Source organism: Rattus norvegicus, chromosome 9 (assembly GCF_036323735.1).
Source record: "Rattus norvegicus strain BN/NHsdMcwi chromosome 9, GRCr8, whole genome shotgun sequence".
NCBI classification, from domain to species: Eukaryota; Metazoa; Chordata; class Mammalia; order Rodentia; family Muridae; genus Rattus; species Rattus norvegicus.
In genome coordinates this window covers 81,248,825-81,275,661 of record NC_086027.1, presented here as the reverse complement: position 1 = coordinate 81,275,661, position 26,837 = coordinate 81,248,825, and the positions used below count along the sequence as shown (strand labels likewise).

At 46.6% G+C, this 26,837-nt stretch overlaps 1 protein-coding gene across 4 annotated transcripts in view; it reads left to right on the top strand.

Moving 5' to 3' along the window:
• Positions 1-26,837, top strand: part of Mreg (melanoregulin) — a 55,583-nt gene that overhangs the window by 15,940 nt on the left and 12,806 nt on the right. For 2 of the 4 annotated variants that reach the window (NM_001192002.2, XM_063267625.1), the window contains exon 2: positions 5,972-6,131. In NM_001192002.2, coding sequence (NP_001178931.1) covers positions 5,972-6,131 — 160 coding nt within the window. Of the gene's footprint in view, positions 1-3,130; positions 3,701-5,971; positions 6,132-21,446; positions 22,833-26,837 lie in introns of those variants that run through there. The other 2 variants (XM_039084110.2, XM_039084109.2) reach the window with 2 other exon arrangements.

The window sequence follows — 26,837 nt, the reverse complement described above, 5'->3', positions numbered from 1 at the left end:
AGGGGTTCAGGGTAGCTCTGTGGTCTTGGCCTGAGCAACGTGACGGTGGAGATGCCATGGTGGGAGTGGAAAGTCCACTAGCAGCAAGGTCCATGTTTGCGTCCTGTAGAGATACCTGGAGAGATACCTTGAGGTATGGTGTCCGTTGGACATCTCACTGGAGAGAGATGCAGGTGCTGATTTAGGAGTCTTCCTCATGTGGTCAGAATTTAAAGTCAAGAGGCTGGATGAGGAAGCCAGGAGTCCGGGCAAGCAGAGGGGAGGGGCTGGATGGAGCCTCAGCTTCCGGAGCCTTTCCAGTGTCTCCTCAGCTGGAGGCAATGGACACTGTGTTGCCCTGCTGGCTTTGCAGGGATCTCAGCCTTGGAAGTGGAGTATCCAGGTCTGCACCTCTAGGGTCCGCCTTAGCCAAGGGGATGAAAAGCCCAAAGAGACACGAATCTCAGGGCCAGCAGCCAAGAACCTGAGGTTCTCATCCTTCATTCCAGGGGTGTCACATCTCTGATGTTGAAGGAAGTCATGTGAAGGGGGACCAGGGCCCAGAAAACCCCCACAACGTTTAAATGAATAGGGTTTAAACTTGAGGCGAGGCAGTATGTGTGTTTATATGTTTTAGAGACAGGCTCTCACTATGCAGCTCTGGACAGTTTGGAACTCTGTCTGTAGACTAGGCTGACCTTGAACTCACAGAGACCTGCCTGCCTTTGCCTCATGGTGCTAGGATTAAAGATGTAGGCCACCATGCCTGGCTTGGGGAGCAGGTGTTTAAACATTGGACCGAGCAGGTTTTTTTAAAAGGAAAAGAAAAAGCTAGACTTAGAAGAAATGAAGAAAGAATGGAAGAATGAAAGAAAGCAGAAGGGAAGGGAACGGAGGAGAGGACGAAAAGGAGTGAGAGGGAGAAGGTCAGGAGAGGAGGGCCGGAAGAGCTCTTAGAGTCCCCGGCTCCCTTACTGGGAGGTACCACTTATGGGGCTGGCCAGGCCCTAGTGGAGACTGGGTCAGGAGGCCTTGGGCAGAGCGAGGGGAGATCACACAGCTTCCTGAGGTCTGCCTTTCTAGACTCACTCAGCCTTTGGTCCCTTCCCTGTTCATAGCTTCAGTCTTAGATCAGCCATTGCTGACCCAGGGCCCAGGATCAGAGCAGTGAGGTCATTGGAACGTCTGGCCACCAGCCATCCTGTACGTGTAGTATCTTGTAGCTCTTCTCAAAGTCTTCTTTTTACACAGGGTCCTTGGTGGTGGTGAGGAGTTGCTTGGCTTTCCCTGTAAATGGCTTTCATGCTGACAGGCACTTGGCAACCACGTCCCCAGGCAGACTTTTACTTACACTGTTGAAAGGAGACTCCTGCCCTGTTTGGGTCTCATGCCCTGAGGTGAGGGTAGGATGAAGTGCAAGGCCTCCCCTTTGGGAGTGAGAGTGGCTTCTGCTTGGGCTGTAACATCAGAGCAGTTTCTCAAATGCCCGAGGTTCATTAAATATTTATCATCAGCAGATGGTGGCCAGGGCAAAGCGTTCTTTAGAACCTTTTAGACTTGGTTATAGGAGGGAGGAAGAGAGAGGGAAGCTGCTGGCTGGAACCCCCTTCCTTCATGTGTCCTCCTGAGACTCCTAGGGCTCCTGGCCTAGGTTCAGGTCACACCCCTGTGCCCTTCATGGTCTGGGCCTCACAAAGGTTCCTGAGATGCTTTCCCTCAGGTTATTTGCTTTATTCTTTTTAGTCTGGTTTCTCCTGGCTGCTTTCTGAGTAAGGTAAATTGATAAGAGTTGGCTGGAGTCCTCCAGGTGGCTGCGAACCAAGCCTGAGGACCCAGGAGCCGGCCAGACATACCCATCTAGTGCTCTTAGAGAGCTCCTAGCCATGGTTCTCTCTGAAGTGTGCGTGCGAGTGTGCGTGTGTGCGGGCATGTGTGCATGCATGTGTGTGTGTGTGTGTGTGTGTGTGTGTGTGTGTGTGTGTGTGTGTGCGTGCGCGTGCATGTGCATGCACATGTATGGGTGCATTTGGAGACCACACAATGGCCTTGGTGTCATTCTTCGGGAACTTTCCATCTTCCTTTTGAGGCCAAGTTCCCTCTCTGACTCAGAAACTACCAGTAGGCTAGGCTGGGATTACAGCCTTACCTTACCATACATACCTGTGCTACAGAGGCAGCCACTTTCCCCACGGAGCTATCTTTCCAGCCCCTTGACCAGCCTTTTGAAAACCATGGCTAGAATAATCACTTATTTATAGGCAGGAGGCCACCTTCCCTCTGATTCTAAAGAAGACTTACTAGTACTGAAGAACATGGCCACTTGGGTCCTGGTGGGGAGATATGTGGTGGAGAGTGGGGTGGATGTGGCTGTCCAGAGACAAGTGGGCTTAGATGGGGGCATCTGATGAAGGAGGGGGGACCCCTGGAGAGGTTCACTCAAGGCGGACTCCCTCCCTGCCTCCCCTCGCTGGTTCTTTTCCTGCTTTCCTTTGTCTCCTGAGTATCAGTGACTAGGTAGAGCTTGAGGCTCTCCAAGTGCTAACTTCAAAACCATACCCTTAATTAGGGCAAGCCTAGATGTGGGGAGAACTCAGGACGGGGCACCTGTTGCCAGGGTGAACATTTCTATATATGTTACCTTTGTTTGTTTGTTTGTTTTTTCAAGACAGGGTTCTCTGTGTAGCCTTGGCTGTCCTGGAACTCTGTAGACCAGAGATCCGCCTGCCTCTGCCTTTGAAGTGCTAGGATCAAAGACACGCACCATCACTGTCTGGCTTTTGTGTTACATTTAAACCTTCCTAATATGTGTCTCTCTAGCTTATAGATGAAGTAAGCTGGCGTTTAACATTGGATAAAGTGTGTGTGTGTGTGTGTGTGTGTGTGTGAGAGAGAGAGAGAGAGAGAGAGAGAGAGAGAGAGAGAGAGAGAGAAGGGGTGGGGCAGGAGATGGGATGGGACAGACAATTCAGTTCCCAAGAGATGACTGCCCTGCCTTTGGGCTAGGGGCATTCAGTTACTGTCATTGAGTAATTGATCCCACTTAGGGGATGAGCTCATCTTGAGCTCCGTCTGTGTGTGAGGCTTCTGTGTTCCTGGAACCCATGTGACTATAGGTCCTGGAACCCATGTGACTATAGGTCTAGGGAATATTGGAAACTTCTAGGCTGGACTCCAGGGGCTCCAGAGCCGGATATTGTAAAAGCTGACAGCTGGATGCTCTGCCAGTCTGGAAAATACCCTGGATATCTTATCTTCATGCCTTTGGTCTGGAGGGATGGGATAGGTTAGGTAAATACAGTGCTAATCAACATTGTATTGCCAGTGTTTCAACAGACTCGCCTTAAATGATTAACATGTCCATGTGCAGATCAGAACAAGGATCTGATCTGAAGTTTTAAGACAATGGAGACACCTGAGAGGCTCTGCCAGAGCGTGACAAATACAGAGGTGGATGCTTGCAGCCAGCCATTGAACTGAGAACGGGGTGTCCATTGGAGGAGTTAGAGAAAGGATTGAAGGAGCTGAAGGGGTTTGCAACCCCATAAGAACAGCATAACCAACCAAGAGCTCCCAGGGACTAAACCGCCATTCAAAGAGTACACATGGGCAGAACCATGGCTTAACTGCATATGTAGCAGAGGATGGCCTTGTTGGGCACCAGTGGGAGGAGAGGCCCTTGGTCCTATCAAGACTCGACCCCCCCAGTGTAGGGGAATGTCAGGTAAGGGGGAGGCGGGAAGCGGTGGGTGGATGGGTGGGGAACACCCTCGTAGAAGAAGGAGAAGGAAAGGAGGATGGGATAGGGGTTTTACAGGAGGGAAACCAGGAAAGGGGATAACATTTGAAATGTAAATAAATAAAAAATCTAAATAACAACGACATCAACAACAACAATAACAACAAAGACAATGGAGACAAAGGAAAACAGAAGACAGACACACCAAGCTTTATCCTGCACTTGGCTACCCAGTGGGCATCCAAGAGAAGGATCAGTGTTATTGAGTAAAACCAGTCTCTCAGCTCTTGACAGGGTTGCTCAGTCTGGACTCCCAGACCAGAACCTCGCTCGGGAAGACTGTCAGCCTTTCCTTGGAGAAGTTTAGTTCTTAGCTATCAAGTGGGCTAGTGACCCTCACCCTTCCTGTCCCAGACGGCTGTACAACAGGAGGGGTGGAATGGAAGAGCCCTTGATACAAGTGTTGAGTGCCATGGCTTACAGGCTGTGAGAACTAGTAGGCCAAAAGAACCCAGCCACCATGCTCCCTGCTGATGATGGACTAAGCCTCTGAAGCTGCTTGCAAGCTCCCAGTTAGATGCTTTGTTTTATAGGGGCTGCCTTGGTCATGGCGTCTCTTCACAGCACAAGAACAGTGAGTGACTAAGGCACACAGCCCTCCTCATATGACAGTTGATTGTGACACTGCCCCAGTTACGCAATTTCCTTATTCCTCCGTCAGGGTTATTGCTCTACAACCCTTTGATCTGACCTGTCACAGCTCACGGGACAAAAGCCTGACACCAGATCCCCCTGCATCTTCACGACACGTCACTGTGTCACTGCAGTGTATGCCTACCCACGTTTGCTGCCCTTTCTTGAGCTGTTTTTCTGATGCGATTCTTTGCCCTCGCTCCTCTGTGCTTATTGAGGTCTTTATGCACAGAGCACCAAGGTAGCTTTTGCTTCACCCCCTTCATTGGTTCCCCCCTCCCACATTTATCGACTCTCGCTTAAGCTATCTGAATTGCTTACATATGGACATAAGCACTTATTCTGGTGCTAAGGATCAAACCAGGGCCTCACACACCTCAACTACATCTTCCCTTTCACCTTCCCCTTCCTCTTCTTTTTATACAGAAGAATCTCTGTGTAGCACAGGATGGCCCAGGCTTGCTGTGCCCATGCCTAGCTCCTCAACTACATAGTTACAGACAATCTCTCGAATTCTCTCCTGCCAGAGCCCGAGCATTCCCCACGCTTTTTACCTGGGTTTTAAGGTGCTAACGCTGCTCTCCACAGTCCTGCGAGGAGTCCCTTAGCTCAGGAGTCAGGCCCGCACTAACCTAGGAAAAGGTTAGGAGCCTGACCCATGTGTGTCTCTAGCCCTGAGCTTCCTCTCCAGCTTCCCTCAGTTTGCTGACCAGGGTTCCCTTTCTTCCAGTGTACCCACCGAACTTCCCTCACATGCCTCCCTTGCTGGCAGCTCTGTTGGTACCTGCCTCCTTACAGTCCTAGCATGGTTTCTCCATTTGCCTGCCCAGTGTCCACTAAGCCAGGGTCTGCTGCCAGCATCCTAGATGTGCTCCCCCACTGCCCCCTTTACAGCACTTGCCATAGTTTTTAATTTTATAGCCATGTGATCACCCAGTAGCAATCTCCTATTCTTGCTTTTACTGAGGACTGGAGACAGGAGTCCCATCCATACGCCCACAGTTTTACTGAGTCCCGTGACTAAGGTGTAGTCACCCTCATACATGTTATTAGATGAAGTGAGCAGCTCCAGTGTGGCTGACTGTCCTGTCCTTCAGAAGTTAACTAAGGCTATGCACAGGCATGTTCTGTGTGTGGTGCTTCATCACCAGCCTCCCCAAGGCCAAACATGGGTATATTTCATGAAACAAGAGTACAGAACAAAACTTTCCTCCCCCCACCTCTCTCTCTCTCTCTCTCTCTCTCTCTCTCTCTCTCTCTCTCTGTGTGTGTGTGTGTGTGTGTGTGTGTGTGTGTGCGTGCGTGCGCGTTGTTATGCACCCATCTTGCCATCCCTTTTAGGCTATTTTTAAGGTGATTAATTAAGTAAGTTGGTTTGTTATTAATTGGATTGTGCTTATGCTTAATTATTTAAAAGACTTAAACCTTTTTGTTATAGATAAGTTATACGTTTTATTTATATTGTAAGGTTTACATATATAATATGTTATACATATATGGTATATAATATATAATACACACATATATAACAAAATCTTTATGCTTGCTTTCCTTATTTCACAGTGGTAACAATCCATATTCCTCCTTTGGAGCGACTCTGGAGAGGGATGATGAAAAGAATTTATGGAGCATGCCCCACGACGTGTCTCACACAGAGGCAGATGATGACAGGATCTTGTATAATCTGATAGTCGTCCGTAATCAGCAGACCAAAGACTCAGAGGTAAAGCACCTTCTGACACCTTTCTATGTGCAGCTTATTATGTACAGAAATGGACATTACAGGGCGTGGGTGGGGCTTGACTCTGTCAGTGCAGTGTCCCTTGCACAAGCGTGAGGACCCGAGTTTGATACCCAAGAGCTCACATAAAAAGTCCGGGCACGGCAGCGCTTGCCTGTAATTGCAATGCTGACGAGGCTGAGACACAGGAGGATCACTGACTGGGCCAGCCAGGCTAGCTGAATCAGTGAACTCCCGGTTCACTGAGAGGTCCTGTCTTAGAAGGTAAGGTGGGAGGCCGGAGGATGGCTCAGTGGTAAAGTGCTTGCTATGCAAGGCTGTTGACTTGAGTTGGGATCTGCAGAACCTTTGTAGAAGTCACATGACTCTGTAATCCTAGCATGCCCCTTCTGGGAGATGACGGCACAGCCAGAATTGCCAGAAGCTCACAAGCCAGCTAGCCTGGAAATACACAGCAACGAACAGCAGGAAAGACCTGTTTCAAACAAGGTAGAAACAAGGACTGATGCTGGAGGTTGTCCTGTGACTTACACACACACACACACACACACACACACACACACACACACACACACACATACACTATGGTGCATATGTGAGTGTGCACCTACATGCAGACACACAGAGCCAAGGCGGCAAGCATCTAAGGACCTAATGTTAACTTTCTGGTGCATGTACACATACTAAATAAAAAGAAATATTATTTGCAAGGAGACCAGCTATAAAGAAAGAACGGAGCTGGGCTGGAGAGATGGTTCAGTGGTTACGAGCACTGACTGCTCTTCCACAGGTCCTGAGTTCAAATCCCAGCAACACATGGTGGCTCACAGCTATCTGTAATGGGATCTGTTGGCCTCTTCTGGTGTGTGTGAAGACAGCTACAGTGTACTTATATACATAAAATAAATAATATTTAAAAAAAAGAGAAAGAAAGAATGGAGCATGGCTATGAAGTCAGGTGATGTGGTCCAGGTTGATCTTGAACCCTTGAGCTCAAGAAATCTTTCTGTCTCATCCTGTTTGGTAGTAGGAACTCGGCCTATAGGATATGGATATATATATATATATATATATGCTGAGTTATGTGAAATGAAAGACGTATTTTAGCAGTATGCGTAATACTGGTTAGTTATGGTTAGTCTTGAATAGATTTGCTTGATAGCCTGGTAAGACTCATTTTGAACCTTTACCTTAACAGTATATATTACATGTTGACAGTGACGAATGCTGTCAATGAGAAGGATGCCTTGATATCTTACATCGCTCATCTCTTATCTTCCCAGGTTTAACGAGCTGCCATTAGATAATTCAGATTGAAATGTGAAGGGCAGTTTGCATTTCCCCTAGTTCTGAGTTCGAGGGACCCGAGTCATTGGTGTGTGTTCCTTTGCACCACCCTGCCCAGCTTTTAGTGGTAACTTTAGACCTGCACATGTTTTGGTGCTTTGGTTTTGGTGTGATTTGATTGCCTTTGGTAAGAGTTGGAATTGGGGAAGATGGCGTTTCTCTGGTTCTGATGGGCTAGAGCTTTCTGCAACAGCTGTTGGTGTTTATAATCTCACTTAGGGCAGTGGTCCTCAACCTGTGGGTCAAAACCCATTTGGGGGTTTGTACAACTCTTTAACAGGGCTTGCCTAAGATTATCAGACAACACAGATATTTACATTATGATTTATAACTAGTGAATTACAGTTAGGAAGTAGCAGTGAAATAATTTTATGATTGGGAGGTCATCACAACATGAAGAACTGTATTAAAGGGTTGCAGAATTAGGAAGGTTGGGAACCACTGCCCTTGGAGGTTTTTTGCCGCTGAGCCCTGCAGCTCTCCTGGGAGGTGTTCTTGTCTCTGTCTTCTGAGTGTCTCTGCTTTTGAAGATAGTTCAAGAGGCCATAAGAGCCATAGAACACTCTCCCCAGTTGCAGCTTTTGAAGCGAGCCCTGTATGGATGTCCACCCACAGGGGTTTGTTTGTTTATTCTTGCTCAAGAAATGATACTGAGCTTGACTCTCAGAGGCTGTTACCAAGACAAATAACCTGGGCTGGAGAGATGGCTCAGTGGTTAAGAGCACTGACTACTCTTCCAGAGGTCCTGAGTTCAATTCCCAGCAACCACATGGTGGCTCACAGCCATCTGTAAAGAGATCTGATGCCCTCTTCTGGTGTACCTGAAGACAGCTACAGTGTACTTATATATAATAAATGAATAAATCTTTAAAAAAAAAGACAAATAACCTGATTTGATAGTTATTGCACATGAAATTATTTAAAATGCCTGTTCACAGAACTTCTCTTTTTAAAAAAAAATAAGTAATATACGATTGATTTAAAAAGCTTGCATTTCCTTTTAAAAATAGAAATGAAATCATATATTCATTTCTCACAGATTGGACTGTGGACCAGGTCGTCTTCTGCACCTTGCTTTTTCTCCTGCTTACTGTGCTCCAGACACATCTCCATGTCTGTAGCTTAGTGTTTTCCTTCGTACTGCATTTGGAGACTGTCTGGTGTGCTGCTGCATGAGTTTACTCCTGCCTATGCAGCGTCCGCATTGCTGTTGAGCTTTTTTGCCATTAAAGGCTGTACTGCAGTTGACGTCCGGATAGATTTTCAGCAGTTGCTTTTCTGAGTCACAGGGTATGCATTTGAAATAGAAACTAGGGGTGCTAGAGAGAAGGCTCAGTGGGTAACAGCCCTGGCTTCACTTCTGGAGGACTCAGGTTCTATCTCCAGCACACACATGGTGGCTCATAACTCTTTGTTACCGTAGTTTCAAGAGATCTGACGCCCTCCTCTGGCCTCCATGGGCACCAGGCACCCCCATGGTGCACATACATACATGCAGGCAAAATACTCATGCATATAAAATAAAATAAAATAATTTAAATGGAAACTAGAAGAACATTTCAGGGTACAGAATGGAAGTTGCAATCTGAGATCTCTCACCAGGGAACAGGTGAGTTTCAGTGAATGATGTGGATCCCCTCCCCCACCCAGCATCCTGAATGGGATTAGGGACTCAGGCTGCCTAATTGGTACAGATGCTAAGCTCCAGACAGCTGCTTGCCATGCTGAGGGTATGGGGCCTAAAATGTTGGGACTATCATTTTTTAGAGTGAAACTGAAAAAAAATCTACATTTTCATATGAAATAGCCAGATTTTAAAAGAACTTGCCAGCTAAGCAAAATGTTAACAGATTACTGCTATCTAAGGACAGATAGAATGGAGCCACTACTAGTTACTGTTATTGATTTGTGCAGAATGATTGCACAGTGGACTAACCATTGTTTTTTATGAAGACGAAGCTAGAAAGTTGGTAAGCTGGTATTTTAAATCTGAACAAATTTTATGCTTCTTACTGTGCTCATGGAGGGTAACTTTGGTACAGACTTTAATAAAACAGGATTTGGGTTCTGAAAGAAAAAGAATTCCACCTAATACAAGGGATGCTAGATAATTTTTGAATGTGTTGTTTGGAAGTTCAAACAGTATATTGAAGGACTGAACTGTTTCTCCTCGAGTAACATCAGCACCAAAGACTTGGGAACATTCACACTTAGGATTCCCTGAATAATGAAAAACAATTTCAGAACAGCGTTTGTGCTGGCTACAGTCTCTGCGTTAAATCTGGGGCTGCTGGAGAAGTACGGAGGTTTCTTCTACACCAGCCGAGGCTGACTTTACTCCAGAGGGAAAAGGACGCAGCAGACAAGATACACAATGAAGGAGAGGCTCCAGATTTAACTTGAAGTGTTAAAAAAATGGGAAAGTGGGGCTGGGGATTTAGCTCAGTGGTAGAGCGCTTACCTAGGAAGTTCAAGGCCCTGGGTTCGGTCCCCAGCTCCGAAAAAAAAGAACCAAAAAAAAAAAAAAATGGGAAAGTGACATTGTTCAGTCTCACAGGCAGAACGCTCTTGCTTTTATTTATGCAAGCTCTCAAGCACTAGTGGAAATGTGACTCAGAGCAGGAGAAATGACACACTGACAGCTCTGAAAGTGGTGAAAACTGATCCTTTCAATGATGCTGAGAAATGCTTTACGTCCCTCATACTCGTGTCAGTAAATCATAATCCGTATGCTCTTGCTCATTAAACTACTGCTATTTCATCTACTACTCAGTTCTAAGGAGTTTAATAATTGCTAGCGATTTATTATCAATGCACCCGATTCATTCATTTGTAAAAAAATATTAAATGCACTGAAAAACAGTGCTTAGCGCCAGTCTCCTCTTTTTCTTTTCTTCTTCTTCTTCTTCTTTTTTTTTTTTTGCATATTAGGATGTCCTGGTAACAATTCAATAAGTAAGCACAGTTATTGCTTCCATTTTAAGCAACTTACCCAAGGCCACATACCTGTTACAAATGAGTCCCAAGATGCAATACACAACTTAGGAGGAATAGTCACCACAGTGCCTAAATTCAGACTTAGGTCGGGGTTCAGAGAGCATTAGCAGAGGTGTGTTGAAGCCAGCATAGGAAAGGCGTTTTCATGAGTGGAAGAAGTGCCATGCACGGTGGGAGGCCGGGGACCACATTTCAGGAAGCGTTTCTCAGCTTATGGCTTTCCATGGTGACCGATGCAGCTCACCCACCCATCTGCCAAGTTCCGACCATGGCTCTCCGAGGACTGGGTACTTAATTCTGCAGGGCTGGGAGCAAGTCCAGGATCTTGAACTTGCCAGGCAGGTGTTCTGCCTCTGTGTCACGTCCCCAGTTCAGATTCGACACTTTCGATTAAGAAGATACATGTTAAATGTCAGATCATTCTCCTCACTACTTTTAAGTACTTTTAATGGCATAACGGATGACAAATTCTGTGCTTACCTTTTAAGCTTACAAGTAATTACATGATCAAAAAATGTATGCAGTTGTCATGACAGGAACCTGCCAACTTGTCACTCAGTTAGTGTTTACATATCAACAGGTGCCACGGTCACCAGATGCTTGTGTGGACAGAATAATCCTGTAGAAACCACATTGGGCCAAACCCCAGGAGAACAGCTAGCTAAATATTACTAGGCACCGTGTGGCCAGGCATAGTACACCGTTTCTGTAATGTTTAAAATAGTGTCTGGCCTTCCTTAGGGGCTATTTCTAGTGTTGGATCCTATGTTCAGGCTACCATGTCCTTGATCCAAAAAGAAACAACAGAGTATAGTTGATTGGGATATTTGCAGAGAAAGAAAGGGCTGACTTGATCACAGACCAGACACATGAAGGATCCCTGAGGCACTTGGAGACTTGGATTTTCTAGTTGGGCTGTGCATTACTGCCCCAGCAGATCTCCAGAGTTGGGCAAACCTCACCCTTTCAGGGACACCTGATTGCCTACAAATGGCTGAGCACTGGCTAGTGTTGGAAATAGGGCTGCAAGTTCACACCGACTGAGAAGGAACAAAACAACAGGGAGCAGTTTAAGTAAGCCATTCTCCAAATAATTCTGGGTTCTTCCAAGTGATTTTTTGGGGGGGGGTTCAAATAATCAATCTCTGAATGCATTTTTTATTTGTTTGCTTTTTTTGAAGTATTGGGGTTCATCCTAGGGCACTAGGCAATTGCTCTAAGGCTGAGCCAAGCCCTTGGTCCCAAATGCATCTGTTGTGTCTTTTACTTTGCTAGTGACTGTTTTGGATCTAGGTGACTTAGAGAGGGATTTAAAAAGCATAGGATCTGAGGAGCCAGGGGTCTCGCCCCGTTTTCCGGGTAACTGTATTTATGGAGTACTGTGCTGTGTGCCGAGCAGTGTGCGTGTGGCACGATGTCCTGACAAGTGATGAGTTCTTGGAAGCTCAGGGAGGAGGACTTCCAGTAGGTATGCTCAGGAAACTGAGTCATCTCAGGGTTGTTGGAAATGAGAGGGATAACTGGGGTCCCAGCTCAGGGCTAGGTGACCCAGAAACCTGTCTGACTAGAAACACCCTTCTGGTTTCTCCAGTAAGTTTGGGAAAAATCTTCTGGGCTATTTTTTGGTTAAAGCCAAAATTGCCTGAGTAAATCTTGATGTACTTGTAAGTAGATGGTAGAGACTGTGTGTTTATGGGGACACACCCTATATAGTGGAATTATAGAGTAGCAACTTCGGTGACTGTGGGGCTATTCGGATGACATTTTTGAAGATCACTGGCTTTGGAATCACATAGCTTTGAGGGTAAGAGATGTACTGTCATGATGTTCTAATTAGATGACACCTTATTCATCTTTAGAGTAACTGTGCTATTTGTTTTCAAGTTTGGGTCACAGTCACCAAGTCTTAACTAGGAGGAAAGGGGATGTTTGATAATATCCGGCCAAAAATATAAACCGAGACTTTCCTGGACAAGCTCAGACATAGACTACAGTGCCTGCCTGCCTGCCTGCCCTCTCTTTCTGTCTCTCTCTCTCTGTGTTTCTCTCTCTCTCTCTGTCTCTCTCTCTCTGTCTCTCTCTCTCTGTGTTTCTCTCTCTCTCTCTGTGTTTCTCTCTCTCTCTCTGTCTCTCTCTCTCTCTGTCTCTCTCTCTGTCTCTCTCTGTCTCTCTCTGTCTCTCTCTCTCTAAAATATACATAACAAAACTTACCATTTAGTTATCTTCTTTCTCTTTAAATACGTGTGTCTGTGCATGTAATTTGTTTGAGTGTGCATGTGGATGCCAAATGACAACCTCAGGTGGCATTCTTCAGGTATGTCCACTTTGGTGTTTTAAACACGGTCTCTCACTGGCCTGGAACTAAGTAGACTAGACCTGTGGATCACAAACCCTAGGATCTGCCTGTCCCCACTCTCCCAGTGCCAGGATTACACTCATCTGCCCCTGCTCCTGGCTTAAATTCTTTTCTTTATCTTTTTTGGGGGGTGGGGGCTGCATGTGCATGTGGGAAGGACAATTAGAAGGAGCTAGTTCCCTCCTTCCCTTGCCTCCTGAGTGCTGATGTTACGAGCATGTGCTCTTACACCCAGTGTTTTATGTTACTTAAAACAGAACACTTGTGGAGGTCATGGGACAACTGGTTGGAGTGGGTTTGGGGATTGAACTCAGGTTTGGCAGCAAGCTCCTTTACTACTGATCCCTCTCACCAGCCTGTGGTTCTGAAGACTGAACTCGGCACCTTATGCTCGCCAGGCAAACAGTCTCTGGGCTCATTTTAAAACCCCCTTGAATGCTCTGGTTAGTGGCATTAAGCACATTCATAATCTTTGGCAGACATCTATCCATCAGTCTCCAGAAGAGTCGCAGGCCTTCTCGTATGTAAGTCTTAGGGTCTAAACTCGAGTCGTCAGATTTGCCAGTGAGCACTCTTACCTGCTGGGCCATCTCAACAGCCTTTGTCCTCTTTTTTAATTTAGGAGACTATCTTTTTATGTAGTCCAGGCTGACCTGAAAATCTCTCAAGCTTGTCTCAGGCAGGCTTGATACAGAATGCTTTAGTCTGCAGAACCTGCTGGGATTAAAAGGCGAGGGCCGCCATTCCTGTTGTGCTGTTTTTGAGGCTCTGTCCTCAGTGGCTTCCTTCTGAAGCTGCAGGAAGGAAGGTTTGTGGAAGTGGTTAATGTACTTACAAATACTGACAGCTCTGTGAAGTAGGCCGGACTCACAGCTTCACATCCCTGAAGCAGAGTGCCACACCTCTGCGGGTTAGTCTGTGTGGTGAGGATGGCCACGTCTTTGTTGGCAGGTAGGCCCAAGGCAGTTTGCTAGTAAGACGTGTGTCTTTATTCCTCCACCAGATGGAGTAGAGAAGAAACTAAAACTACAAATGTGCCTTAAAAGTCTTGTTTTGGGTTGGAAGGATGACTCAGCAGTTAGAGCACTGACTGCTCTTCCAGAGGTCCTGAGTTCATGGTGGCTCACAACCATCTGTAACGGGATCCGATGCACTCTTCTGGTGTGTCTGAAGACAGCTTCAGTGTACTCAGATAAATAAAAGTAAATGTTTTTTTTTTTAAAGTCTTCTTTTAAAAACAAACAACCAGTTGACACCCTGTCTTAGTCAGGTGTCACAAAACATCATGACCTAGAAGCAGGTTGGGGAGGAAAGGGTTTATTCAGCTTACACTTCTACATAGCTGTTCATCACCAAAGGAAGTCAAGACTGGGACTCACACAGGCTAGGAATTTGGAGGCAGGAGCTGATGCAGAGGCCGTGGAAGGGTGTTGCTTACTGGCTTGCTCTGTTTGCTTTCTTATAGAACCCAAGACTACACCAGCCCAGGGATGGCACCACCCACAATGGGCTGGGCCCTCCCCCCTTGATCACTAATTGAGAAAATGCCTTATAGCTGGATTTCATGGAGGCATTTTTCCTCAAGAGAGGTTCCTTTTTTTGTGATAACTCTGGCTTGTGTCAAGTAGACACACACAACCAGCCAGTACACCCCTTATACATTTGAGACGGAGGATTAATACCAAGCCAAGGTCCATTGACCTTTAAGGATCCAGGGCACCAGAGATGCCTGTCTGCAGCAGGCGTGGATGCATTGAGAAGCTTCTCACAGTGGTCTTGTGGAGTGAATGAGCTAGTCATTCTCAGAGAGCAAATAAGCAAGAAAAGCAAACATGTTACTTGACTCTTCTTAATATTGTCTGAGGAGAAATGGGCTTCCGTCCATGATGATTACAGAACAGACAAAGGAAGGTGACCAGGGTCTGTGGACCCAGGACAGAGAACTGTATACTTCTTATTTCTTCTAATAACTGCCTGTTATTATAAACGTAAGCAGAAACAACATTATCAGGGCAGTTCTGATAAAGGAAGAGACACAGATTTTTATAGAAAAAAATACTGAGACATTTTCCAAGTTCAGGAAACTGGAATGTGTGACTGCAGTTTAAAAGTATCCAGGGTATTCTATGTGGGGAATTGTGGCACTAGGAAGATTGTTTCCATTTTCCAAAGGAGCTAACTTCTGGGTCTGGGTGTCAGTTCATCTTGCTAACAATGATAGGGAAGGTTCAACTTAGATTTAGTGCCCGAGTCTCTTCCTCAGTTCCTATTCATCTTTCTTTCTTATTTATTTATTTATTTATTTATTTATTTATTTATTTATTTTTGAGATAGTCTTATGATAGAGCTTTGATTAGCCTAGCACTTGCTGCTATGTAGACCAGGCCTGCCTCTGCCTCCCAAGTACTAGGACTAAAGGCATGTACCATCTATGTCTGGCCACCTTATTTATTTATTTGTTTATTTATTTATTTAAGACAAGATTTCTTGTGTAACAGCCCTGGTTGTTCTGGAACTCACTTTGTAGACCAGGCTAGCTTCAAATTCACAGAAGTCCACCCGCCTAATGCCTCCCAAGTGTTACCACCGTCTAGCTTATTTTTATTTATTTATTTATTTTGTTAAGATTGATTTTCTATGTCAAAGTATTTAGGCTACAGTGTACAGGTATTTGGCCAAATATCCTGGGACTGGCAAAGTGGCTCAGTGGGTAAAGTGCGTGAGGATCTGAGTTCAGATCCTCAGCTCCCATATTAAAAGCTGGCCACGGTGGCATTGCCTTCAAAGCTCATCAGTGAGGCGATAGAGATGGAGGATCTCCGGAGCTCAGAGGCCAGCCTCTGCCTGTGTCACTGTTCCCTGGTCTCTGGGTTCGTTGGTAGAGCCTGCCCAACTGTATGTGGTGATGAGGATCTGGACTCAGGGCCTCCGGCATAGGCAGCAAGCATTTTACCCCTCAGCCACCTTCCTGCCTCTGACACATTGTCTTGAGAAGTAAGAATCTGTCCAGTGCCTTGGCAGGGAATAGGGAGGCAAAGTTTAGAACAGAGGCAGAAGGAACACCCATTCAGAGCCTACCCCACATGTGACCCATACATATACAGCCACCAAACTAGATAAGATGGATGAAGCAAAGAAGTGCAGGCCGACAGGAACCGGATGTAGATCTCTCCTGAGAGACACAGCCAGAATACAGCAAATACAGAGGCGAATGCCAGCAGCAAACCACTGAACCGAGAACGGGATCCCCGTTGACGGAATCAGAGAAAGGACTGAAAGAGCTTGAAGGGGCTCGAGACCCCATATGAACAACAATGCCAAGCAACCAGAGTTTCCAGGGACTAAGCCACTACCCAAAGACTATACATGGACTGACCCTGGGCTCCAACCTCATAGGCAGCAATGAATAGCTTAGTAAGAGCACCAGTGGAAGGGGAAGCCCTTGGTCCTGCTAAGACTGAACCCCCAGTGAACGTGATTGTTGGGGGGAGGGCGGTAATGGGGGGAGGATGGGGAGGGGAACACCCATATAGAAGGGAGGGGGAGGGGCTAGGGGGATGTTGGCCTGGAAACCGGGAAGGGGAATAACAATCAAAATGTAAATAAGAAATACTCAAGTTAATAAAGAAAAAAAAAAGAATCTGTCCAGTGAAGGTACAGGTCAGTATTTCACAAATGGCTCGCAGTAGGTGGCGTGTGTCTTGACCAGCAGTGAGGAGGGTTTGTGGATGGATACATCTGGGAAAGGTTGTCTGGTTGCCGGGTGGTTAGGTGAGGACATCTCATCTGCGTGGGTAGATACTGCTGATCAGCGGAGGCTTACATTCCTCTGACTTTGTCATTTTCTTACTGCGTGGATACAATTCAGGTGTGTTACCTCGTAGCAATAGGCTTCACTTAAGGAAAATTTTCTCCTCATTATCTTATAACATGGTCTCTGACGATTGTTTTACCCCATGCCTTTCTGAATGGATTCGCTTTGCTTTAGCCAGAGTGTTCTGGAAATGGGCGGAGATGGGGGAGGATGTGTATTTAGGAGTGGCCAAAGCAGGCTCTGTGGAACTCCTCCAAGTGGACTGACTTGAGTGTGCATGAAGCCGTGGGTCACATCTGTGTTCGAGGCGTTACATCAGTCTTCCAAAGCCAGCTGTTTACTCCAGAGCTTTACCCTAGCCCTTTCCCTCGCTCTGTCCTTGTAAACATTCCTGCCCTGACTCCTGCTCTCTGTCAGTCTTGCTTCTCTTAGAATAAATGAAATTGGCTCTTAATTGCATGGACTCCAGAAAGCCTTGGGCTCTGATTCACTGGGACTTCCTGATGTCGATCTGACTCAGCTGTGGGAGTACGCAAAAGAGCCGCACGCTTGTTTGATGGCTTTGATTGCATCTGGGTGGGAAATAGGAGGTCGTTCAGTTCTGGAGGGGGTGGAGAGCTGCTCCTCAGCCTTCAGGTCCCCAGGGTGCTGGGGAAGGGGATCATCAGGGTACAGGACTCATGGACTCCTGTTGATGTATTGTCAGATCTCCTGGTTCCGGTCGCACACTGCACGGCCAGTACTAGCAACCCGTGGTCCCAGTGCCACAAGGTAATTGTTCCGAGTGCTGGTTTGGCTGTGCCACTTTTGTGGTTGTGCAGTTTAAGAGTCAGTTCCTGTAGCTAATGAATACCAGCTAATGAATGCACAGATAATTGCCGAGTTTAATTATGAATCAGGTGCGGAAAGGTCACACCCAGCTTTTTTACTAGTTTATTGTCATTGCTATCAGAGCACTTCTGTGGACCTGAGCTAAGAGGAGCTTAGCTCTTCCTCCCCTGAGCCTTGTGTTTTGTTGTGAGCAGCTCCCAGCATGCAGAAGTGTGCCTTGGGAACACAGGTTGCTAGTACTGGCTGTGCAGTGTGTGACTTGGAACCAGGAGTTCTGACACCCTCGATGATTTCCCAGGCCCAGGTACCGGGCCAGCGATCCCAGGCAGGTGTGGTAGACGCAGCCTTCTCTACAGCCACCGAACCTTTTCTGTTCAGTTGTCCAACTGAATGTGATTCTGTTTCTTCTGTCCTCATTTTTACCCTGAGTTCCTTTTTTCTCCCCTGCCCCCAGCTTCAGTGGACGGTGCCAGAGAAAATATTGAAAATGGGTGCAAAAGGGTAAATCTAGATGTCCCTTGAGGACACGACCTTCTTAGCTGTTTGCTCTGGTCTTTTTCCAAGCAACCACATAAACTTTGGGGGACTCCAAGGAGCTCTAGGAGTGGGGATGGCAGAGGCTTGCCAGAAAAAGAGGACTCGAGACTATGGGCTGGGTAGGGATCTGGTGTTTCAATCCAGGCTTGATAGCCTGAAAAAAAAAAAAAAAGGAAAATACTTTATCATATTATACTGAGTATGCTCTTTTTGTGCATAAAGTTGGTAAGTCTCAGTATTTTTTCTCTCCCGGTGTGTGTGTGTGTGTGTGTGTGTTTGTGTGTGTGTATGTGTGTGTATGTATGTCTGTGTGTATGTGTGTGTGTGCGCGCTGTGTGTTTATGTGTGTGTGTATGTGTGCTGTGTATGTGTGTGTGTATGTGTGTGTGTGTTTGTGTGTGTGTGCTGTGTGTGTTTGTGTGTGTGTGCTGTGTGTGTATGTGTGTGTGTGCTGTGTGTGTATGTGTGTATGTGTGTGTATGTGTATGTGTATGTGTGTATATGTGTGTGTGTGTGTGTGTGTGCTCTGTGTGTGTGTGTATGTGTGTGTGTGTATGTGTGTGTGTGTGTGTGTGTGTGTGTGTGTGTGTGTGTGTGTGTGCGTGCTGTGTGTGCAGTCTGATTCATTGCTTCTTTGCGTCCCCAGGCAGAGGTTTGGAAGGAATGGGTTATATGAAGGGGCTGAAGCAGAGTCTTTGAAGTAGGATTGCCCTACCCTCTTGTGATCAAAAAGGGGAGTGTCCTCTGCATGCAAAGTTGTCACTTTCATAATCTTTAGGGAATTCTCCTGTCTTACCTCTCCAGGGTGTTTGTCACGTCATCCTTTGACTGTATCTTTGGCTCAGTACAAAGCACGCACAGTTCTCCCAACAAGGACTACAACCTTGGTTTTTTTGTTTTTGTTCCCTCTCAGCTTTCTATCCAAGTGTCCACTTGCTTTGTGTAGGCTTAGCTCAACTGGGAGTTTAATAAAGCAGATGTTAGGAGGAATTCTGCTGGGGGTGGGGGGATGAATTCAACCTGCAGTGCAATTTTATTAAGCATTCATTTCCTATCTATCTATCTATCTATCTATCTATCTATCTATCTATCTATCTATCTATCTGTGTATGGGGGCCTCACACATGTGGATGCCATGGAACACGTGTGGAAGCCAGAGGACAATCTCTAGGATCGGTTCTCTCTTTCCGTCATATGGGTACCGTGGGTTAAACTCAGGTTGGCAGCAACCGTTTTTACACACTGGAGACATCTCACTAGCCCCAAAGCATTAATTTCTTAAAATTTAATTATTTTTTATTTACTGATTTTGTGATTTGATAATTTCATACACATGTACATATACATAATATATTGTTTACTTTCCCCTCCGTCCCTCCTTCCTCTTCTCAATTCATTACTTTATGGGTTTTTTTTGTGTGTGTGATTTATAGTTTAATCAGGGCCATTGTGTAACCGTTGGATTGGCGTTCTCTCTTGAGACCTAGTGGGATCATCGATGTTTATGTAGTGGAAGGCAGTGAATCTGCCTGAATCTAATGCCACCAGAGTGAGCACTGAGTGCTAGCTTCCTCCGTATCTCCTCATCCATATCTGAGTGTTGCTGAGCCTAATCTTGTGTACGCCCTGTGCGGTATCCAAAACTGGCTGAGTTTGTGATTGGGGTAAGTGTCTTTTGCCCTAAAGATGTCATTGTATAGCCTGTCTCGTTTCTTTTTCCAGCTCTTAATTTCTTCTGTCCCCCTCTCAGTGTTCCCTGAGCCTGTGCGAGATGGTATAAATGACTCCGGGCTGCTACTTTACAGTTTTGAGAGCAGAGACTGAACCCATCCATAGTCGTATGTGATGTGAAGGACCTGATCTCAGTGCTTTCCTGCTCCGCTGCCAGCCGCACCCACGGGAAAGGTTCCCCTGACTTGAGGACTTCCTTGGATTAAAGTAGAAACAGCATCACCACCTTCTGAACCCTGCCAGAAGCTTGGGATCCAGGATTCCCTGGGACAGAGACAAAGTCCTGAGGTTGGAGGCCAAGGCACCGAGCACAGACAGTTAGCACCTGACCGGTCTCAGAGGTGGTGAGGGAAGACTGTGGATGACACCCGGGGATGCCCAGAATGCCTTTCCCATCTGATAGGCAATGCAGGGAATTTGAGAACTGTGCCCTCCTCTCCCCTGGCAGATCCCTGGGTGGTGTTGAAACACAGTCCTTCACCCCACTGACTCTGCCTGCTTCTCTGCCCTAGTTTCTAAAGGGCAATTCTTGTTCTTCTGTTTCTGCTGCTTCCTACTTCTTTTGAGTCCTCTGGCTGCACACAGAGCTGTATAAAACCACTAGGAAGCAAAGGAGCCTCTGCTCGTTTATCCGTCCTTTCCCGTCAGTCCGAGACACTCTCATTGTCTTTCCGTCATTTGTCTGTCTCTGCCTTTGTGTGAACTTCTCTCCTGTCACACGGTAAAAAAATCTGGTCACTAAGAGAGCACTGGGTTCCTGGAGTTAGAGCTGTGGGGAGTTGTGGATTCCCTGATATGGGTGCTGGGAACTGGACTCAGGTCTTTGGCGTGAACAGAAGTACTCTGCCCTGCTGAGCCGCGTCGCCAGCCCCGTAAGCTATTCACTTTAACAGTTTAACCTGTGGTCTGGTTTTTACTTCTTACCTGCTCAACGTGATCTTTGGGCTGTATGGACACTAGTAGGTGTGCACACTGAGACGTGTCAGAGTGACTCCCCCACCTCCAAGTGCAGGCGGCTGTTCACTCGCTGCCTTTCAGTCAGTCGTGGAAGCTGACGCTATGCTTATGGCCTGGTAGTGAACACTCACCGTCTCACTCTGTTTTCTGTTGCTAAGCAGAATACCTGAGATTTGGTGGTAATCAAAAGGCTTTTGTTCTGGCTCGTGGTTGGGAAAGTAGGAAGTTCAAGGCACTGATGGGGGCCTTGTGCTGCTTCAGTTCATGGCAGACAGAAGAATGGCAAGTGGGCTCCCTCTCTGAGGCAACCAGTTATAGTGGCTTGAACAGAGTGGCCTCCACAGTCTGGGGTATGCACACACTTGGCTCCCTTTTGGAGGTGCTGTTTGGGGAGGTTTAGGTGATCCAGCCTTGCTGGAGGGAGTGTATCACAGGGGGAAAGGGTGTGCTTTGAAAGTGTAAACACAGGCTGGGAGCTTTGAGAGCGTATGTCACTGTGGGCGGCTTTGAACGTGTATAGCACTGTGTGGGGGCATTTCGAGAGTGTATAGCATTGTCTGGGGCTTTGAGAGTGTATATAGTACTGGGGTGGGGGGAAGCTTTGAGAGTGTATATAGTACTGGGGTGGGAGGAAGCTTTGAGAGTGTATATAGTACTAGGGTGGAGGGAAGCTTTGAGAGTGTATAGCATGGGGATGGGAGGAGCTTTGAGAGTGTATAGCATGGGGGCAGGGGAGCTTTGAGAGTGTATAGCATGGGGGTGAGAGAGCTTTGAGAGTGTGTAGCACTGGGGCACACGTTGAGAGTGTGCAGCTATATCCGTACCTTACTTCATTTGCTCTCTGTCTGCTTTGAACTTGCAGTTGAGGATGTGATCTTTCAGCTTTCTGATTCCCCCAAATACCTCCCCACCATGGTGAACCCTCATCTCTCCGGAACCATAAGCCCAAATAAGCCTTTCCTTCTGTTATGGCATTTTTGTCACAGTAGCAGAGAAATAACTAAGACACCAATTCAATCCTTCGAGATCACTCTTAATCCTCTCATGAGATGGGAGCTCTTGTGACATAGTCACCTCCTGAAGGTCCCATCCCATTCAGAGCTGTTACATTAGCAGTGAAAATTTCAACCCAGGTTTTGGTGGAACAAATCATATCCAAAGCCCATAGCATGGGCAACGTACTTCTTATAGAGTGCTTTCATATGTTCTGAGCTTCACGAGGTGAGTGGTTTTGACTCCGTAGTGGATGAACCAGAAGGCGCTGAGGCTATGTGGTTTGCTGGTAAAGGATGGAAATTGTCTTGGATGCAGAGCCTGTGCCCTTTGAGGCGCTGTTCTGCGTTGGATGCTGTGACGATCAGTAAGGAACTTCTGCTGTAGAGACCTGGTTTTAAAGCTCATACTTCACAGATGGAGTTGAGATATTTTGTGATTTCAGTGGGTATATTATTAGCTGGCTGTGGCTGCCGTACAAAGTACCATAAACTGGGTGGTTTTAATGACAGAAATGTAGTTCTGTAGGCCCCAGGTTGGTTTCTTCTGAGGGCTCCTAGACATGATAATGTCGTACCATCCCATGTCTTTACATCAGTGTGCAGTGTGCTTCCTCTGTGTGCAGATCTATGTCCCTACTTCCTTTCCCTTCCTTCTTTTTTTTATAGTTTCATTAGAATAGGACTCTCCCCTATGACATCTTATCTTCCAAGAAGGCCACGGTTTAAGGAACTGAGAGTTATGATGCTAGCATATGAATGTCTAAGGGACACAATGCAAACCCATAACGGTGGGCATGCCAGTAGAACATAGCTCTTTCTTTTGTTATCTAGACAGACAGAGCAGTAAACACAGGGTCTGTGTTTAAGGGTCTTATATTCTGCTAAGGAGAGAACAGGCGAGTATGATGTCAGGTAGTGACAGAGTAAGGCGCAGAGAGAGACTCGGGGCAGGAGTGGAGCTGAATGATGGGACGGGGTGAGCTTTCTGCAGGGCCTTCCTGGCTGAGGAAATGGCCTATCCAGAGGGTCCAAGGCACGGCAGTGAGTGCCCTTTGTGTGGGAAGAAGAGGCAGGCCCTGTGGCTTCAGCAGAGAGCAAGGAAGAACCACACAGCCAAGGTGAGGATTTTTAACTTTGTCCTTTGCAAATACTTTTCTTTCTCACTAATTCTGGATGCACAATGGATCTGGGAACCTCATTTCTTGGGAGTCATAAGAAAGCTTAGTCGTGACTTCCTCTTCCATCTCGGTGGGTGTGAGACTCAAGTCTCTTAGTGCCCCCCTCCCCCGGGGCAGAAGCACTGTCTGCCCTTGGTTTTCCTGGACTGTGTTCCTAGGATGTTTGTGGAACCTGTGGTTCTGGGAAGTGGAGGTAGGGCCTCCCTCTGGTCCAAAGGGCAGCTGGGCTCATTGCTCACTGTGAAACACAGGTGAGTCCCTAACGTTGGACTTTCCTCCACACCAGTGGGTCTCAGCCTTCCTAATGCTATGACCCTTTAACACACTTCCTCAAGCTGTGCTAACCCCCAACCATGAAATGATTTTGATTTCTACTTCATAACTGTAATTTTGCTACTGTTACAAATCATAATGTAAATATATGATTTGCAGGGTATCTGATACAATCCCAGCAGTTGGAAGGCAGAGGCAGGTGAATCTCTGTGAATTTGAGGCCAGCTTGGTCTACAGAGTGAGTTCCAAGACAGCTAGGGCTACACCAAGAAAAAAAATGGATAAATGAATCTTATGGGGTTTTTTTTTTGTTTGTTTTTTTGTTTTTTTAAATGGGCATCCATGAAATCGAGAGCAGAATGTTAGCTTATAAGTGGGAAAAATCACAGGGGCACAAAGATATAGTGAGATGTACCTGAGAGTATGGGTGTGGGCTTCTGGAAGAGATAAAATGTGAGACCGATCCAAGGGTAGGTGAGAGCTTCTCAAGGGACAGTCACGATCTTCACAGTTCTCTCTCTAAAGAACGGAAATCTTCCTCTCTAAAAAAAAAATGATTTATTTATTCTTATTTTATGTGCATTTGTGTTTTGCCTGCATGTATGTCTGTGTGAGGGCGCCAGATCCCCTGGAACTGGAGTCACAGTTGTGAGCTGCCACATGGGTGCTGGGATCGTACTGCTGTCCTCTGGAAGAACAGCCATTGCTCCCAGCCTCAACGGCATCTCTCCGCCCCCTCTTCACATTTTGACACCCTTAAAATAGCTTTCACACCCTGCCTGTAAGGAGATGCTCACTGGCCAGTGCTTTGGCATGCGTTTGTGGTTTTCAGGGTGTTGGGTTTTTGTTTTTTTCAAGTATCTTTGCAACTTTTCACCCCAAACTGAAACCTACCAAGAAATTGATAAGTGACAGCTCTGCTTGAAATTGGGTCTCAGCCGTGACCTCCCCATGTTAGGCAGCTCCCGAGAGATCACTATGGAAACTGCCCAACTCGGTTTTAAAATCAGTTGTGGGTCTGGAGGGATGGCTCAGTAGTTAAGAGCACTGACTGCTTTTCCAGAGGTCCTGAGTTCAAATCCCAGCAACCACATGGTGGCTCACAACCATCTGTAATGAGATCTGATGCCCTCTTCTGGTGTGTCTGAAGACAGCTACAGTGAGTGTACTTACATATAATAAATAAGTAAATCTTTTTAAAAAATGTTTTAAAATCAGTTGTGTCGAGCCAGGAAACATCTTTTTAAAGTTCAGATCTGATAGCTACAAAGGTTACTCTATTAACTTGTTAGTGAAGAGAGATTATGTTTTAGGGAAAAGTTAATTTACCACTTACTAATGGGCCAGTACAAATTGGACATGGTGTATGCCTTGTGCCTAAAGTGGAAGTTGGGGCCTTTTTTTTTTAAATTAAAAATTGGTGTGTGTGTGTGTGTGTGTGTGTGTGTGTGTGTAGGTCAGAGCTGGTTCTTCCATGGTCAAATCTGGGGATTGAACTCAGACAGTCGGGTTTGCTAATGGCTTTTACTTGCTGAGCAATCTGGCCCACCCAGTTGGGGACATTTTTAGAGTAAACAGAAGCTTTAAGGTGTTGGGATGACTCCAAGGAAACAGCACCGTCCAGACGCTACAAGACTGACATATGTACTAACTCACAGAGACTGACTGACAGCAAGCACAGTCATGGGTTCAAGCCAGACCCCAAATCCCTGTGTTGAGAAGGGGAAGCCATAAAGCCCCACTGCTACCTAACCAAGAAGCTTTTGCAACTGGTGCCTGCTGGGAAAGGGAGAACCAGTTTTCCCTGGTGGAATGTCACTGGGCACAGCAACTCCAGGACAAGGCTGCATGCTGGGAGTGGTTTGGTCAACCCAAAATGGTAGCCTCTTTGTGTGTGTGCTTTTTGCTTTTTCATAGTTTTCCTTTTCTTTTCCTCCTTCTCTCTTTCTTTTACAGGGGTGGAGGGTGTTAAGTCTGTTTTCAACTTTGTGTTTTGTTTTTCCTTGAGAGAGAGGAAGAGAGAAGATCAGGTTGGATGGGTAGAGAGGTGGGGGGATCTGAGGGAGGGGGAAGAACGTGATCAAAATATTGTATGAAAACTTTAATAAATTTAGAAATCCATAATCTTTCATTTCCATACTTCTTTCTAGATTACTGTGGTACCACCTTTCTCCTTATACTTGTGGGATTTTAAGTCCTCTGGAATTGCCTTAAGGGCTTCGTTCAGTTAATGAGAACCTAGCATGTGGATAAGGAGGCAGGCAGGTGACTGACAGGACAAAGGTCTCCTGACCTAGAGGGGCCTGTGTCTCCAGGATTAACAGGCTGCTTCCTAGAGGAGTTGATGAGGAGACCACACACCTGTCTGTGCCAGCATGCGGTCTTGTAATGATCAACAGATGTTTTAGCCAGAGGACTCCCAGGTGAAACCTGGACTGTCGCTGGTTACGTGGCTGTTTTCCCTTGAGGCCCTAAATACCCAGGGTCCTATGCAAACAGCACACCAGTTTATACAGGGGACATGAGCAGCTTCAGATTCTGACATCTGACAACACGGAATATTGCAATTTAAATGTGTCCTCCAGTGCACTTTGCATTACCCTGAACTGTAGCACCTAGTAAAATATAAGTAGCTGTCCACAGCCCACCCACACGTTTAAACTTGGCTGGGATCTTCGAAGTGGCCTATATCATGACACATTCTAGGCATATGAAGTGTGACGTGGCCATTTCTGCCTCGCTAGAAATAGTAAGTCTTCCTGTGAGCAGGACGTGGTCTTATTGTCCTTCGCCTTTGGTGACAGCAGTAGATTGCCATCTTCCCTTGCAGCGGCTGGAGCCCCAGAACTGTGTTGGCTCCAGGGAGTTGCTTAGGCAACTCGTGACTCACGGGAAACATGGCTTCCCCTGGCAGCGTCTGTGAAATCACATTCTGAGCTGTAACCCTGAGACCCTGAAGAGGCCTGAGACAATCCCCCCCACCATGTTAGACCTAATGAGCTAGCCCTGTACCAATTAGTAGCCCCTTTCCATGGCTTTGACGGCATACTTGGGCAGCGCTAAGAGCTACCTTTTGGCTTAATCAGATTAAAGTCAGGTAAGGAAGTAGGTCAGAGTCCTTGGACTCTAGTGCAGTCTGTTTGCAGAACTCCAGAGGAGAGAGATAATGGAGCAGAAATAAACAAGGGGGTGGGAAAAGCGACGCTCAGCGTTTGCCTTTGACCCTCCCTAGGTCAATGCCCTCCTTGACCCTCCCTAGGTCTGTACCTTCCTTCTGGGTGAACACTGGACAGTCAGTGGAGCTGAATTGGCACCCAGGGCAGATGTGTCATTCCAGGGTGTTCCAAGGCAGTAACCCCAGGATGGTATTTGGGTCTGCTTGGCATGTATACAATCTGCCCCCAAAGTTTTCCCTTATTTGTCTTTGAAAGGATGGCGTCTTTCAGGTGGACCTCGGGGCCTGGTGGCACAGCAGCAACCTAGGGCTAATGGCCTTATGAATCTGATGTCTGACTTCCTGGGGAGATGGTAAATAAATGTTTGTTCACCCCAGATAAAGAGGGCACCAATGGACCAGTGAAGGGATTCTGTCCAAGCCCAGACTGATGAGTTTATTGGGGTTAATTACAGGAGATGGGTGACTCACCACGAGGAAACCACACCGTAGTCCAT